This window comes from Monodon monoceros, unplaced genomic scaffold (assembly GCF_005190385.1).
Source record: "Monodon monoceros isolate NGI ecotype Baffin Bay Population unplaced genomic scaffold, NGI_Narwhal_1 Super_Scaffold_16, whole genome shotgun sequence".
NCBI classification, from domain to species: Eukaryota; Metazoa; Chordata; class Mammalia; order Artiodactyla; family Monodontidae; genus Monodon; species Monodon monoceros.
The window spans coordinates 22352061-22369364 of NW_021703772.1; the positions used below are offsets into that span (position 1 = coordinate 22352061).

At 37.7% G+C, this 17304-nt stretch overlaps 1 protein-coding gene across 1 annotated transcript in view; it reads left to right on the forward strand.

Annotated features, from left to right (window-relative positions):
* Positions 1 to 17304, forward strand: part of ABCA12 (ATP binding cassette subfamily A member 12) — a 178547-nt gene that overhangs the window by 135710 nt on the left and 25533 nt on the right. The window contains exons 31-40 of the mRNA XM_029225551.1: positions 1335 to 1531; positions 2313 to 2473; positions 3880 to 4116; positions 5756 to 5906; positions 8215 to 8467; positions 9058 to 9144; positions 9957 to 10050; positions 12595 to 12722; positions 14162 to 14249; positions 16029 to 16134. Coding sequence (XP_029081384.1) covers positions 1335 to 1531; positions 2313 to 2473; positions 3880 to 4116; positions 5756 to 5906; positions 8215 to 8467; positions 9058 to 9144; positions 9957 to 10050; positions 12595 to 12722; positions 14162 to 14249; positions 16029 to 16134 — 1502 coding nt within the window. The remainder of the gene's footprint in view (positions 1 to 1334; positions 1532 to 2312; positions 2474 to 3879; positions 4117 to 5755; positions 5907 to 8214; positions 8468 to 9057; positions 9145 to 9956; positions 10051 to 12594; positions 12723 to 14161; positions 14250 to 16028; positions 16135 to 17304) is intronic.

The window sequence follows — 17304 nt, forward strand, 5'->3', positions numbered from 1 at the left end:
GCATTATCCTCACTGGCCAGTTATTATACTGGAATTGTTTAACTGTCTTCATCTCTGACTCCCATATTACCCCCAACCCTCTGTTTCTAATCTCCGAGGATACCATACTGGTCTTTTTTTTTTTTCTTGGCTGCCTCGGGTCTTAGTTGTGGCACACAGGCTTCTCTCTAGTTGTGGCATGTAGGTTTTCTCTCTCTAGTTGTGGCACGTGGGCTTCCGGGCATGTGGGCTCTGTAGTTTGCGGCATGCAGGCTCTCTCGTTGAGGCACGCAAGCTCAGTAGTTGTGGCACATGGGCTTCGTTGCCCTGCGGCATGTGAGATCTTAGTTCCCCAACCAGGGATCGAACCTGCATCCCCTGCATTGGAAGGTGGATTCTTTACCACTGGACCACTAGGGAAGTCCCTACCATACTGGTCTTAACTGGACTCCCGGCTTCTACTTTCCCTTGTACAGTCTATTCAAAGAGCAGACAAGGTGACCTTTTTAAACTGCAGATCAGACCAGGTCACTCCTTTGTCAAAACCCTCTTATGGCTTCTCACCATACTCTGTGAAACTCAGGAAAGTTCTTACCAAGGCCTATGAGGCACTTCCAATCCTGCTTCCAATCCTTTTGATTTTATTTCCTTCTGCTTTTTCCCCATTCACTCTGCTCTAGGCACGCTCACCCAGGTGCACACTTAGTTATGCTAGGCCTGCTCCAGCCTCAGGGCTTCCCATGTACCCTCTACTTAGAGCAGCCTTCCCCAGACAGCCCTTTGACTTACTCCTCCACCTTACTGGCCTCTGCTCAAATGTCAGCTTCTCTGAGGGGACCACCGTGTGTAGAATAGATGCCTAAAATAGCACATCCCAGGCACTCATCTCATATACCCTGTATTTCTTTTTTAATCACACTTATCATGAAATAGCATATTATAAACTTACTTGGGAATATGTTTATCTACTGAATTTCCCCAGCATTCCTCCTGATATACACACATACTAGAACATAATCTCCTAATGGGTTAGGAACGTTATCGGCTCAGTGCTTTTCCACAGCACCTAAAACACAGTCTGGCAGAAAACAGGCAGGTACTCTATAAATATTTGTCAAACGAATGAATAAAATAATGAGCCGTGTATTCCTTATGTTGTTTTCTGAGTATTAGTTTTATACCGCCGGCTAGATGATAAGTAACAGAAAACTGTATCATGAATCTTCAATAGTTTATCTTGCTGAGCACATAATAGTTGCTTAGTGAATACCTCTCATTTAGGGTGCTTTTCGTATTTTTCCATTGTTCACATTTTCTGTCTGTAAAAAAATAACCACTATATATCATTTTTTAAGGACTTTAAAAGATACTGGACTATATAGCCATCGTCATAAGAGAGTTGGAACATTGTCAGGAGGAATGAAGAGGAAGTTATCCATATCCATAGCTCTTATTGGAGGATCAAGGGTGGTAATTTTAGATGAACCATCCACTGGAGTTGACCCATGCTCTCGCCGAAGTATATGGGATGTTATATCCAAGAACAAAACTGGTATGAGTATCTTCTTATAACTTCACCAAGCAACAGTCATAATTTTGCCCTCCGGGATGCACACAAAGAAGTTAAAGCCTTTTCTGTTTATAATCTCCATTAAAGATCTAAGGTGTGCTCTTCCTTTTGTGAGGTCTTCTCTTCTCCCAGCTAAATTCCTGGATCAATTAGTTAATATCTATGTAGTGCCCACTGTGAATTGAGCAGTTAACTGGCCCTTTTTGAGAGCATGCAAATCCAATAGAAGTTCCAAATTCTGCCTAGAGGAGCTTAGAATCTAATTAGAGATACCAAACATACACAAATGAAAATAAACTGAAAACAGACTAAATAAGTGCTAACAGGATGTGAAGCAAAGGAGCAATCACAGTGGAGTGGCTTAATCAGAGAAGAATATTCAAAAAGTCTTTAAAATTACTGCTTTTTCATAGTGAAGGGAGGGAGGGAGAGAGAGAGAGAGACAGAAAGAAAGAGAGAGAATGGAAGTGAAGCCAAGGGGACAGACTAAGGGATTAGGAAGAGTTGCCCCCACTGCAGAGTGTGGACACTAGCCTTACAGCATAAGCGATGTGTATTTGCTGCCAATTTATAAGAAAAACATTTAGGAATACCCCGTCCGCATTTCTCATTTTGAAAGCTCATTCTGATCAGTTTTTCAGTTAGCCCATAAAATGTGACTCTCCTCCTCATAAATCACAGGATTTACTTGTGCTAACTCAGTACATCCTGGGGACTGCAGCTTCACTTTTCATTCTTGGTTGTTCTCCTCTGTATTTTCAAGCCAGAACAATCATTCTGTCGACACACCACTTGGACGAGGCTGAAGTGCTGAGTGACCGCATCGCCTTCCTGGAGGAGGGTGGGCTGCGCTGCTGCGGGTCACCATTTCATCTCAAGGAAGCCTTTGGGGACGGGTATCACCTCACACTCACCAAGAAAAAGGTTTGTAGGAGAGAAAACATACCTCCTTATGGGACCGTAAATTAAGTTTTGTATGAAACAGAAGCAGAATGTGTCCAACTTTATTCATTGCTAAAATTAATATGTTAGGTTCATGTTTCTCAAACTGAGCGAGTATCAGAACCACTGAAGGTCTTTTGTTAAACCCAAATTTCTGGCTCCACCCCCAAGAGTCTCTGATTCGGTAGATCCAGTATGAGGCTCCAGAATTTACTGCATTTCTGCCAAGGTCCACATCAGCCCATGTGATGCTGCTGCTACTGGTCTGGGATTGCACACTGAGAACCAACGTGCTAGATGAAAGAAAGGTCTGTACTAAGGTTACTGATGGAGGATCAGCCTATTAGTTTCCCTAGCATTTCAGCCTATAAGGCTAAAAATTAGATTTTCTGCTCTATAAAAAGCAAATGAAGAGAATATGCAGTCATGTATTCACTTTCTGATCAGTGTTCCTTGAATGGCAATGTGGAGATTAATTCAGACAGGCCAGTGGTGCTTTCACATCTTGGAAGAACAAAAGTGCTTTACTAAGGCTCCCTGTACCACCTAAAATAGCATAGGTATCAATACTGTGCCAGATGTGTATGCTATTAGAAAGGTTTTGACCACTATCATTTATTTTATATCTGATCATCCGGATGTGACTTCCAAAATATAAAAGAGTAGTTCCTTGTTATATTCATTAATTCATTCAAAAACTTATGTATTAGGTGCATACGATGTCTTAATACGTGCCCAAGACACTGTTCTAGGCGCTGGGGATACAGCAGTGAACTGATGATATTAAGATCTCTGCCCTCATGGAGTTTATATTCTGATGGAGTGTGGGGAATTCAGGTGGTAAAATTGATGAATATATTATTTAGAATATTAGCAGGTGATAAATGCTATGGGTAGAATAAAGCAGAGGAAGGGGCATGGGGAATGCTGGGTGGTGCCATTTTAAGTAGGGTAGTAAGAGAAGGGGTCTCTGAGAAGGTGACAGTTGAGCCAAGAGTTGAGGCCAGGCAGCGAGTGAGCCATGTCACTATCTGGGGCAAAGGAACAATTGCAAAGGCCCTGAGGAGGAAGCATGCCTGAGCCTGAAGCATCGGACAACAGAAGGAGTCTGTTGTCACTAGGGTGGGGTACATACATAAAAGGGAAAAGAGGATGGTGGGAAAGGAGGTTGGAGAAGGGACAGGGTGAGGTAAGAGAGGGGAGCCAGTAGAAAGTGACTTATAGGCAAGTATAGGGATCCCAAGTGGGACAGGAAGCCACAAGAGGAGTGATGTGTTATCTGGCATAGGTCTAAACTGGCCTAAAAGAACTTGCCACCCTCTGATTGGGGCCCTTGGGCACTACAGTATAAAGACAAGGGAGTTTTTAACTTCTCTTTTCGTCTCTAGAGTCCAAATGTAAATGCAAGTACAGTATGTGACACGACAGCTGTGACAGCAGTGATCCAATCACATCTCCCTGAAGCTTACCTCAAGGAGGACATCGGGGGAGAGCTTGTCTATGTGCTTCCTCCGTTTAGCACCAACGTCTCAGGGGCCTATCTTTCACTCCTGAGAGCACTGGACAATGGCCTGAGTGACCTCAACATCGGGTGCTATGGCATTTCAGATACCACCATGGAAGAGGTACACCTGGACATTTCCTTTTTGCTTAAAACTGGTTAACTTGCTGTTCCTTTAGAATAAATGTGAACAGTTCTTTTTAGAAAGAAAAGAAATATTTAAAAGTAAACATTTCAGGGCTTCCCTGGTGGCGCAGTGGTTAAGAATCCGCCTGCCAATGCAGGGGACACAGGTTTGAGCCCTGGTCCGGGAAGATCCCACATGCCACAGAGCAACTAAGCCCGTGCACCACAACTACTGAGCCTGTGCTCTAGAGCCCGCAGGCCACAACTACTGAAGCCCACGCACCTAGAGCCCGTGCTCCACAACAAGAGGAGCCACCGCAGTGAGAAGCCTGTGCACCGCAACCAAGAGTAGCCCCCACTCCCCGCAACTAGAGAAAGCCACATGCAGCAACGAAGACCCAATGCAACCAAAAATCAATAAATAAATTTTAAAACATAAATAAATAAATAAACATTTCAAGAAGGGAACCAAAAATAAAGATGCTTTTGATTACAAAAAATTAAAAAAAAACATTTTACAAAATCAAAATCTTAAAATTATCTCAATACCATTGTTATGTAAGACTGACTTCTGAGAACAAACATGTTGCTTCATTTAGAGAACACATATCTTTTACATACAAATATGTTCACTTAAAGTCCCTCTCAAAAATGTTCACTTAAAGTCGTACTTATTTGTCTCAATAAATATGGTAAAAATTTAAAATCGAAATTGAGCTTAGAAACTAGAAAACAGGCCACCATCAAAAAATCTACAAACAGTGAATGCTGGAGAGGATGTGGAGAAAAGGGAACCCTCTTGCACTGTTGGTGGGAATGTAAATTGATACAGCCACTGTGGAGAACAGTATGGAGGTTTCTTAAAAAACTAAAAATAGAACTACCATACGACCCAGCAATCCCACTACTGGGCATATACCCTGAGAAAACCATAATTCAAAAAGAGTCATGTACCACCATGTTCATTGCAGCTCTATTTACAATAGGCAGGACATGGAAGCAACCTAAATGTCCATCGACAGATGAATGAATAAAGAAGATGTGGCACATACATACAATGGAATATTACTCGGCCATAAGAAGAAACAAAATTGAGTTATTTGTAGTGAGGTGGATGGACCTAGAGTCTGTCGTACAGAGTGAAGTAAGTCAGAAAGAGAAAAACAAATACCGTATGCTAACACATATATATGGAATCTTAAAAGAAAAAAAATAAATGGTCATGAAGAACCTAGGGGCAGGACAGGAATAAAGACGCAGATGTAGAGAATGGACTTGACGACACGGGGGAGGGGAAGGGTAAGCTGGGACAAAGTGAGGGAGTGGCATGTACATATATATACACTACCAAATGTAAAATAGATAGCTAGTGGGAAGCAGCCACATAACACAGGGAGATCAGCTTGGTGCTTTGTGACCACCTAGAGGGTTGGGATAGGGATGGTGGGAGGGAGACGCAAGAGGGAAGAGATATGGGGATATATGTATATGTATAACTGATTCACTTTGTTATAAAGCAGAAACTAACACACCATTGTAAAGGAATTAGACTCCAATAAAGATGTTAAAAAAAAAAAAGAAACTAGAAAACACATGCATGTTTTACACTAATGAAGTGTTCTGGCTTCTCTTTCTAGGTCTTTCTGAACTTGACTAAAGGGTCACAGAAAAATAATGATATGAGTCTTGAGCACTTAACACAAAAGAAAATTGGAAATTCCAGTACCAGTGGCATCTCAACTCATGATGATTTATCTGTGAGCAGCAGCAATTTCACAGACAGAGATGGTATAATAAATCTAATGTGCACATTTTGCTTAATTCCAATAAATGACCTAAGGGAGAAAAATCACAGGACAGATTTGTTTTTAATTCAACTTTAAATTTTCTTTCTAAATTTAAAAAGACTAAAGAAATACAAGCTTTCTTTTTTATATACAAAATATTTATTAAACCAAATTGAATTCTCTGTTTCATAAACATTTTGAAGAATGTGAAAGAACTTCCTTGTTAGGGTGGTGATTAGTTTTTCTTCTAGCCACCAGAAGTCGTTTTCAGGATGTGACTTACTACAACTCCAGAGTTGTGTTCAACGAGTTAAAATCCTTCTTGTAATTGGTGGTGTCCAACAGTGAGCCAAGTTACCTTGTAAGGTAGCTCACTCATTGCTATTACACATGTTCAAGTGGTGGTCATAGTCAAAAAAAGTTTTTTTGTAAAAAAGAGTCATCCCTCTTTATGGGACCTCATTGGAAAACATGTCTAACCTTCCCCCACCTCTGAGTGATTCATATGCTGAGAAAATTCAGGCTCTGAGAAGATGCTTTTGGGAGAGGGTCTCTGAATTGGTGAAGTTGGACTTGATGGTTAAGAATCTATAATAATAGGTTTCCCCACAGTTCTTCACATAAGATATGTTTGGAAAATCATGTTTCTTGACATGACTTTGAGGGATTGGGCTCTTTTGAAAATAACTTTTATCCTGTCTTATTATCTTTCTGACAGTTAATTTATGCCTTTGGAAACACTATTTACTTAAGGAAGCATATAGTAAAATCATGTATAAACGATGGAGTAGTCATTTCAACAGTTTGCTTAAATTGGGAAAAATCTCTAGGAATAGAACTTCTGATTAAACATTTGCTTGGCTCTAAAACTCAGAAAAGATAATCTGTAATGTTTGTGTAATTCTGGAACTTGAGAGTCTCATTTGTCCTCTGCTAGATTCCTCAGGTATCATCTTTTGGGAATATAACTGTCGAGACTATGGAATGGAAGACTTTGATTAGAGAGTGGTCATCTGCTTCAGGAAGTAAATGTTATGTACTTGCCCCTGCATTTGTCTCATAATTTGAAACTATTCTTCAGTCAGAATGTTCCCCTCATTGACATTATCATTTAGAAAGCACATTTGCTCCATTTGATACACCTGTAAGTCATCGACATGTAATTTCTCAAGAAACAGAAAAGCATACTAATTAACTTAAAATATTCAGCTCCTTCTGCAGTTCCCCTTTGCAGAGATATGAGTTTGCATTTAAACTTGTTCACTCTGTTTAATTGGAATTCATTTTAAATTAAGCAGCTTTGTATTTTTCCTTATCAGCTAAATGAAGATCATGATTTTTGTGCTGCATAATTTGTGATGGAGAATTAAAAATATCCACAGAGTTGACAAATACTGTCATCTTATCACATGTAAAGGAGCGCTTGGTGGCAGGCCTTCGGAGGGAATGTTATACTTGAAACTATTTTTAGAGGGGCTGCTGAAATTATTAGTTGCATGCGCACTGTTGAGGAAGCAACAGTTTATGGCCTCCACAGCTGCTCTCGCTCTCAGAAGCCATCGGATGTCTTCTCAGCACCTGAAGAGCATTTCAGGGCAGTGTGGGGTGGGTTTGGGGGGAAAGAGAGTAGACATTTTTTTCCAATGAGTTCTTTTTTGTGACTCACGTGGTAAAAATAGAGTTTTGAAATGCCATATAATCAGTCCAGATTTCTAAAAGGAATGTAACGAATAAGTATTTGAACGAGAATTATACTTTGGAGGAGAGCATTTTCCTTTTCCTATGTTTAAGGTGACTTCATTGGACCTCACATTACAATGAGAGCCAATTACACTTACCATCACTAAGTTGCCCACAATAGGAATGAGTTAGACTAGGCTGCTGTTCTGGTTTCTATTTATTTTATTTGAATTCAGTCTCTTGATAGAAGCTACCTCTTGAATATTAGTAATTAGTAATAATACTGATTCTGCATTGAGACTTTAAGAGATTGGGAACAATATTCATTTATAAAATTCTAGATATCTTACTTTGACATGTAAAAGTACTATGTATATGACAAAGAATAGTTTGCGTATAGTAATTTATAATTTTCAAAGCACTTTTACAGAAGCTGTATGAGATGGAGAGGCTCGGGCCCAAAGCTGATCAATGAAGAGCTGAACTTCAAATGCGAATCTTTAAAATATAAGCTTTTCCTACCATGCCACATTATACCATTCATCTATAGGTTCTGAAGTTACTTTAGTTCTGGATTTAGCAGGATTTCCCAGAACCATATTAAATTTTTTTTTTTTTTTTTTAATCAGACAAAATCCTGACCAGAGGAGAGAGATTGGATGGTTTTGGACTGTTACTGAAGAAAGTAGTGGCTATACTCATTCAGAGGTTCCACCACACCCGCAGGAACTGGAAAGGTTTCATAGCTCAGGTTATTCTCCCCATCATCTTTGTAACCACTGCCATGGGCTTTGGTACGCTAAGAAGTTCCAGCAACGGCTATCCGGAGATCCAGATCTCCCCATCTCTTTACGGTACCTCTGAACAGACAGCCTTCTATGCGTAAGTTTCTTCCCTTTAACTAAAACAACATTTCCACATACCTCCAGAGGTACATTGTGCCTGTGAATGCCATGTAGTGCTAAGGAACTTAGTAGCCACAGTACCTGATCCTGCCAAAGGAATACACAGTTTGATTTATTGCAGCGTGATACTTCTGTCACCAACAAACGACGTTTTAAGAATTTTTGTGTTTGTCTAAAAATAAAGTTATAGTACATCTTTATTTTTAATTATGAGACTTTAATCAGGAAGGCCAGGTTAGGTATGGCTTCCCAATCTGTTGTAATATATAGCAAATAGCTTTTTATTGAATATTGAATAGCAGCGTCAGAATTCTGTATAATATAATGTTATATATACAGTAGGTGATCACTAAATGCATGTGACAAATAATAAGGTAGCCAAATAGAGACATGTGCTTATTTTTTTGGTGACCATTTTTTTTTCTGAGTCTGAGTCTTCCTTAGATTTTTAAGAAAGCAGTCCTATAGACAGCATATTTCATTTCTTCAAATTATTTATGAGCATGAGTTTACTATGGGAGACTAGTGGAGGAATCGTGAATTTGTTCCTATCCTTTAATATTACAGAAATTCTCACCCAAGCACAAAAGAACTGGTCTCAGCAATGTGGAGCTTCCCTGGCATTGACAACCTGTGTTTGAATATCAGTGATCCGTAAGTGGTTCTTGTTTGTTTGTTTTTTTTTCAACATTCCAGTTGTGTGTGTGCATGTGTATGCGTGTGTGTATGTATGTGGGAGAGTGTGGTTAAGTGAGTGTGTGTGATTTGGCTGGAGGAGGTCAGCACCCTGATTGAACTCTAACAGATTTTATCTACCTCCCTTAGTTCATTCCATGGTTATGCTATACTGTAATAATAAAGAGGTGCTTTATAACTTGTAAGGTTCGTTTGTGTACATATTTTCATTAAACAGTCACAACCACCCTGTGAATTATTAATCTCATTTTTAAGATGAAGAAACTGAGGCTCATGTGGACTAAGATACTTGTCTAAAGAAATCTAGAAAGTAGGTTGTGTAGCTAAAGCTGAGACCCACATCTTCCGAGCTCAGTCCGCATGCTTTTGCACTACATAGTGTTGCTTATTGAAACTTCCAGGATAGTACATGACACATGGAAACCTGACATCTGTGCATTATTTTGCTAAAGTGTCCCCTTCCCTTCAGAGGAGAGGATGAAAAGAGCAAAGAAAATAAAGGGGTCCAAAAAGTTCCATCCTGCCACATGAAGACAATTCAATGAGCTTTGGTCTCTTCACTGTTTAATCTTGAAGTGCTCTCCCTCAATCTCCCATAAAATGTCAGATCACTTGGAAATGGTGGTGCCATGTATATTCAATTTATGAAAAATCAGTAAACTGAACTTAGGACTATACACCTGAATTTAATACCAAATACTCACTTATGTGCTCATACATAAACATGCGAATGTACACATACCTCACTTCAATATCATTTTTACTTGCAGAAGGTGTTTAAAGAAAGACAGTCTGGGAAAATGGAACAGCAGTGGAGAGCCTATTACTAATTTTGGTGTTTGTTCCTGCTCAGAAAATGTCCAGGTAAGATGGAATTCGCTTTCACTGAAGTAGAAAAAAGAAAGGAATAAATATCAAAGCTTGAAAGATCTATCTAGGTTACCAAAGAGTTGGTATCATTTCATTGTATGGAGGCTGGTAGCTCAGCGATGTCGACCTGGGCAGCTGAAAAACACTGAACTTCAGGTCACTGTTTTAAATCCATCTCAGGACAAACTTCCCGAGGTAGGTAATTCTATGACAGTCTTTGTGGAAACTGACAGAAAATGAGTTTTTGGTCTCGGTTCAGTTGTAACCAGAAAGCTCTGTGTTTCACATAACTGTCATATTTGAAAACACAGTGAGACTGCTACTATAGTGGTCATCTGGGAAGTTAGTAATGTGTAAGTCCAGAACAGAACTCTGTATGTCTCCAAGCAGCACCTCCAGGATGCAAGAAAAATCCATGTCCTGAAAGAAACATTAAAGATTCTCCAGCCAACACCCTGTCTGTATTCTATAAATACACACCTTAGTTTTCTAGGCCTATCAATTCAATAAACTTTAAGGAAAACAAATTCAGTGGGGAAATTAAAGATTGTTGAAGAAAATAGGTAACTATTAGTTTCTGAGAGTCACTATGTTGTCAACTTACCTCCCAATAGGGGAGGAATCTAGCAATATTTTCTTCAAAGTGACATATGATTACGTCCTAAACTGTCTTGGTACAGTATTTTAAAATAAAGATGTTTTCAGTAAATGGAGCCTATTTTTGTGGTCTCACATAAGACGGTTACTAACAATAAAAGCTGGGAGCAAGCAAGCATTTTTTGAAATCCTTGCACATATAAATATTATTCTTACCCAGTACTCAAAGCATTTTCTAATCCCTTACCTAACCTAGCTAATTTCTGAAATCCTTCATGTATTTTCTTTAGTTCACAGTAAAAGTCTACTAACTTAGTATTTAAAATTGGAATCTAGATAAATTTTATTAATTAAAAAAACCCAGTAGATTAAATTTTTTTCAACCTTATATTCCGTTGATGGGAATCCAGATTTGTGTAAACAGCTTTTAAAAGAATTGACAGTGTCTACTAATGCTGAAGTTATACATACCCCATGGACTCAGCAACTCCACTCCTGTTATATACCCATCAGAAATGTGAATAAATTCACCAAGAGATATATACTGGAATATTCATAGCAATACCATTTGTAATAGCCACCCAAATTCCCAGCAACAGTAGAGTAGATAAATCAAATGTAATCTATTTCCACAATGAAATTCTATATACAGCAAGATGAGAATGATCTACACTGCACACATCATATTCTCAGAAACAAATGATGAGTGAAAAAAGCCAAATACGAGAGAGTACATATGATACAATTCCATTTATATAAAATACAAAAACGGGAAAAACTCTTCTGTGCTGGTTACTATGGGAGTGGTAGGATTGGAAGGAAGCGTGATGAGGGGGCTTCTGGGGTAATAGCATTGTTCTGTTCCAGTTGCTGGTTCAAGGGTGTGTTCAGTTTGTCAAAATTCATCAAGCAGTATCCTTATAATATGTGTGCTTTTCTGTATGTATAAGTCAATAAAAAGTTAAAGCTAAAACTTAAGTTGCATACATAAGGATATCTCTGTTTATGAAACCAGTGGCATTATAGAATGTGATCTTCAAGTTGATACAACTTGATGCAAGGTGAAATTCAGCCTTCATTTTTTAGAGCAACCTGCAACATTATGCTCTTGATACACATGTGGTGCTAGCCTCAGGCTCTGGAACACCATGTGAATGATGGAAGGAAAAACTGGCAGAGTGCTAGGCTTTTCCCAAACTAAAGTTCATGGCAGTGAAGCATGGGACACTTCAATGAAAAGTTAGTAGTCAGGAAGTGCAGAAAGCTACCAAGGCACTTAATTTTGACAAATGTATGATGGTAATGTAAGATGCTAACAGTGGGGAAATCTGGGTGAAAGGCATGCAGGGACTCTCTGTAGTGTCTTTGCAACTTGTATATGTATCAGTGACACATATATACACATATATAAGACATATACATATGAAGATTGGATTTGGATATGGGAAAAATTGGATTCTGACACCTAGGTTGGTACCTTAAAACTAATATAACACAAACTTTTTATCCACTGCTGTTCATCCCTGAGAACTTATGTCTGTTAATGTTATCTTTTCAATTTGGGGCAAACATTTTTCTCTTCCCTGTGAATTATTGAGGGAATTTTGAGTCATCTTAACATTTAATGTTATTCTCCAAACATATCAAGCTTGTCAGTACAGTGAAAGAAATATTGAACATTAGTTAACTTGTGTTCTTTTTTGGCTTTAAGCAAGTCCTAAACACATGTATAGTCTCTGTATAAATAATAAATGTTTGTTCTGATTTTTTGGCATAGGCAAGATGACTTCCTTTTCAAAGCTCTTTAGAGGCAGAGGGCACTCTTATCACACTCTACCAGTTGCACTAATAGACAGATCATAAGACTGAAGCTCCTTGACATTGTCTATTTAATTTGTACAGCATTGTCCAAAGAGAACTTTTTTTAACCTTATTTTTCAGGAATGTCCTAAATTTAACTATTCTCCACCTCATAGAAGAACTTATTCTTCCCAACTAATTTATAACCTCACTGACCACCACTTGGAAAACTATCTTATATCAACTGCCAATAAGTTTATGCAAAAAAGGTAAAAATACTCTGTTTATAACATGTTTAATTTAGAATATCATGCTTTCTAATTTTAATAGTAACTGTCTTTTGAATTTGTGACAATAAATGCAAGTTTCTATTGATTATTTATATGGGTAAATTCTGTTTTATCTAAACAGCCTTATATATTAAAATTTAAGTAAATTAATTTAATGACTCTAAGATTTATTTGAGCACATTGAAAAGCATTGTTTTAGGCCGCAAAAATGTACTGTTAAATGTGTACATATTTTTTTCTCAAAGCGAAAGTGGAGTTGTTGACTAGATTGTGCCAGCTTGCAGAATTTTAAGGTGTGGCTTTTGGTGACAGTTGTCCTTAGTTCCAATATGAATATCTCAAAACTTGGAGTATGATATCTGCATGTGAATAAAATGTCTTTTTGTATAGCAAAGCCACAGGCATGTTCCTAAGCCACCTGAACATTTGCCACAGAGGTAAGTGTGGCAGGCTTACATTTGCAATGACATGGATGGACCTGGAAGACACTATGCCAAGTGAAATAATAGACAAACATGGCATGGTTTCACTTATATATGAAATCCAAAATAGTCAGATTCATAGAAGCAGAGAGTAGAGTTGTGGGTTCTAGGGTCTGGGGGGAAGGGCGAAATGGGGAGATGTTGGTCAAGGGGTACAAAGTTTCAGTAATACAAGGTGAGTACGTTCTGGAGCTCTAAGTCCCGCAATGTGACTATAGTTAAGAATACTGTGTTGTTACTTGAAATTTGTTAAGAGGGTAGACCTGAAGAATTCTCAACACATACGTACAAGAAAATGGTAACTATGTGAGATACTGGCTGTGTTAATTAGCTTGATGGTGGGGATGATTTCACAAGATGTACATATATCAAAGCATTCATATGCCTTAAGTATATACACTTTTTATTTGTCAATTATGTCTTAATAAAGCTGCGGGGGAAAGTTGGTAAGTACACATGAATATGCATGTATATATTTTCAACAAAATGAGGTTTATTATAAATAAACCATTCCAAAACCTACTTCTTAAGTGAAGAATGTGCTATAGTGTTCTTTCCATGTCAAAAATATAGCTGTATAGCATCACATTTAGGATAACATTTACAAGAAAATTATTTTAGTGTAACTACACCATTATTTATTTAACCCAGTCTTAATTTGGTGGATATTTAAACTAATCTGTCCTTAAAATTACTATTTGAATTTTTTTAATCCACTTTTTATTTTTAAGAGTCCATGAACTTCTAGCTATAATGTATGCTTTAGACTAAAATATGATAAAAGAAATCGATAAAACTGTAAAACATTTGTCAGACAGTATTTATTTCATACTGTAAATGTGTTCCTGATGGAAAGAAAAAAAAAATGAGCTCTTAGTTAAACATTTTAGATCTATTTATGAATATCTTCTTCATTAAAACAATTTTTCTATATAGATATGGAGGCTGGAGTTTTGGGCTGCCTTTGACTAAAGACCTTCGTTTTGATATAACAACAGTTCCTGCTAATAGAACACTTGCCAAGGTAAATTGTGATCTTTCTTTTGGGACGTCATACAAATGAGAATGTGAACTTGAAATGTTCAAGCATTTTCATGAGGTAAAAACAAGACATGGGTCAGTAGATTTGAAAAGCACTTTGGAATAATGCATACTCCATACTACAGTGGTTCCAGTCCTGTATATTTATCCTAGGGAAACGTGTACACACAAGTACCCGGATACATATACAAAAATGTGCGTGGTAATATTTCTCATATTAGCCGAAAAAACAACCCCAAATGTCCATACACAGTAGAATAAATAAACAAATTGTTACATACTCATTTAACAGAACTTTCAGCCATGGAAATGAATGAACTCATTTCCATACAACAAGCAGACTAACTCTTCCAAACATTATTAGTAAGCAAAAGAAAAAACAAAAAGGAATACACAACTATAATTGCATGTATCATAAACTTTGAGAGTAGGCAAAACAACCATATTGTCTAGGGGAGAGAGAGAGAGCACATTGTGGTTTGGAAGGACACAGAGTGTCAGGGAGACGTTCTGGATGCTGGCGATTTTCGTTTCTCAACCTGAGTGATGGGTATACTCCCTTTATAATTTTTTGTTAAACTATACATTAATGTTTTATGCATTTTTCCTTGTATATGTGTCATATGTGTTTAGCTTTGCTTTTCAAAGAACATGGAAACTTAGAATTTGGTGGATATAAATAATCCTGTTGACTTTTTTTCTTCTAGATTGTACCTATGCTTTGAATTTGAAACAAGCTAGAGTCACAGAATCAGACACATATGATTATACATATGATCACAAGTAGTCTTTAAATTTTAAATTGTTCTTCACATATTTCTCATTTGGTAGTAAGAATGTATACAACCTTGGGGGAAGTGAAGAAAATAATATTCATTTAGTGACTGTTATAAACCAAGAACTAGTATCACCTTTTATACAAACTACCTACACATCCTCACAACATCCCTAAGAGATAGATATTATTGAGTCTATTTTAGCTGGGTTTTATAAGGTCATATAGAAACTAAATAGTAGTGCTAGGGACTTGAATGTCCACCCCCGCCCCCAGCCCCGCTTGGTTCCTTTTCTCCCTCTCTCCACACATAGAGTAAGGGAGTTCTAGTATTAAATAATTTCTCTCTAAATCAGATTTGTAATTTTGAATTATCAACTGGCTTTCTTGAATTGAGGTATACCAGTATTTTAAATCCCTCTGCTTTTGACATAGCAGATGAACTAACTCACTTTCTTGTGGGTTACAACTAGGAATAGAAAGTTAGTGGGGGTATTTCAAGATTATCAATCATGTTGCTAAGGGCACAATGCTTATATGTGTATTTAATTTCTTTCTACAGCCTGGCCTATATGCCAGTTGCTTTTTAATTATTATTATTATCATTATTACTGAGAGACAGAATGCCCTAGTTCTAGTTCCAGAATCACTACAGTCCAGTCACAGAAATGAAGATAATAATGAAGTCTTCTGTTTATTTCAAGCTTTCACTTTAGAGAAGGTCTAGCTAGAATAACTAGTAACTTGGTGCTCTCATGCAGGGAAAAAAAAAAAAAAGTTTTCCCAATCTCTGCCCATCTCTAGGTTGGAAACTTAGAGTTCTGTGGTCAGCACTGGTGGATGGTTCATAATCTGCCCAGATGAAATAAGTTACTGGGAAATTGGTGACCTTATTTTAAATATAAATTATATAGGCTGTAAGATGTAAAGACTGTCTGATTTATTTGAACACCACACTGATCTTGCCTTCTTTCGGAATCTTAACAGGTATGGTATGATCCGGAAGGCTATCACTCCCTTCCAGCGTACCTCAACAGCTTGAATAATTTCCTCCTGCGAGTTAACATGTCAAAAGACGATGCTGCCCGACATGGTAAAGCTACTTACTTAGAAGTTTCTTGTATGGCAACTTTTGCTACTGTCCACATGAAAATGTGCACTAGATGCCATTTCCTCCCAGTGGCAGCTATTTTATGGTATTTAGATCACAGATCTCTAAAAGGAGTTTGGAAGTAGTAACTACCACCAGATGGAACATTCTGGATAATCCCCTTAACTTCAGGTTAATTTAGTTTCCTCATTTATCAAGTCAGGATAATAATGCTGACTTCCCACTTATTTCTCCTCTCACACCTAGTAGTTATATCTCATAGGAAAATATTTTATAACTATTTACTTGTACATAGGCTAAAAATTAAAATAATAATGTCAATAAATATTGTACACAAATCTAAATGTGAAAACAAAACTTTTAAGCTAAGAAGCTCTAACAGGAAAGAAGTGCTACCATTAACTGAGTACTTACCGTAATGACACTTGCTTTGTATAAAATATTGCTAACCCTTAGCTCCCTCTCAGGATGAGTATTATTGTTTCCTACTGCTATTTCTCTGGGAATCAGAAGTGCCTGGCTCCTGCCTCTTCATTTTCCTAATACTTCTCTATACTCAGCAAGGTCTACTTTAGTGGGGTTTCCCAAGAAGCTTCCACATAGTTTTTAAAAAGGGTTTGGAATTTGAAAGAGACTTATTTGTTTTCTAATTCAATTACTCTTCATCAGACCATTCCATCCTCCTAAGCCTTGCTTAAATTAATCTCCCATACTGATCCCCCAAAATAATAATAATAAAGATGGAGAAAATAAAGTATCTGCTGGGCAACAGTTTCTACCCTAATAAATAGGTTAACAGACTATTAAAAACAAAGAAATGCCATTGTCTACTTTTGTTTCATTTCCCTACTGTTGGGCATAATAGCATGTGCTGCACGTTCTGGTGATTGTAGAAGTAAACTGTAGAGTCACATACTTATTCTAGGAACAGAATCTTTCAGTCTTCGTTTAAGAGAAAACAGTATTTTTCCCCAACTGCTTTCGCATTTTCCTAGCAGCAGGAGCCCTGAAGAAAATAACAAGATTGATAGATAGTCCTTAGACCTAGAGCATCAATAAAGTGTGGAGTCAAAAGTGGTAAATTAAGTTAAATGATGACTAAAGCCAGGTGGGTCTGGCATAGCCTGGTTTGAAACACTACTGAACACTTGA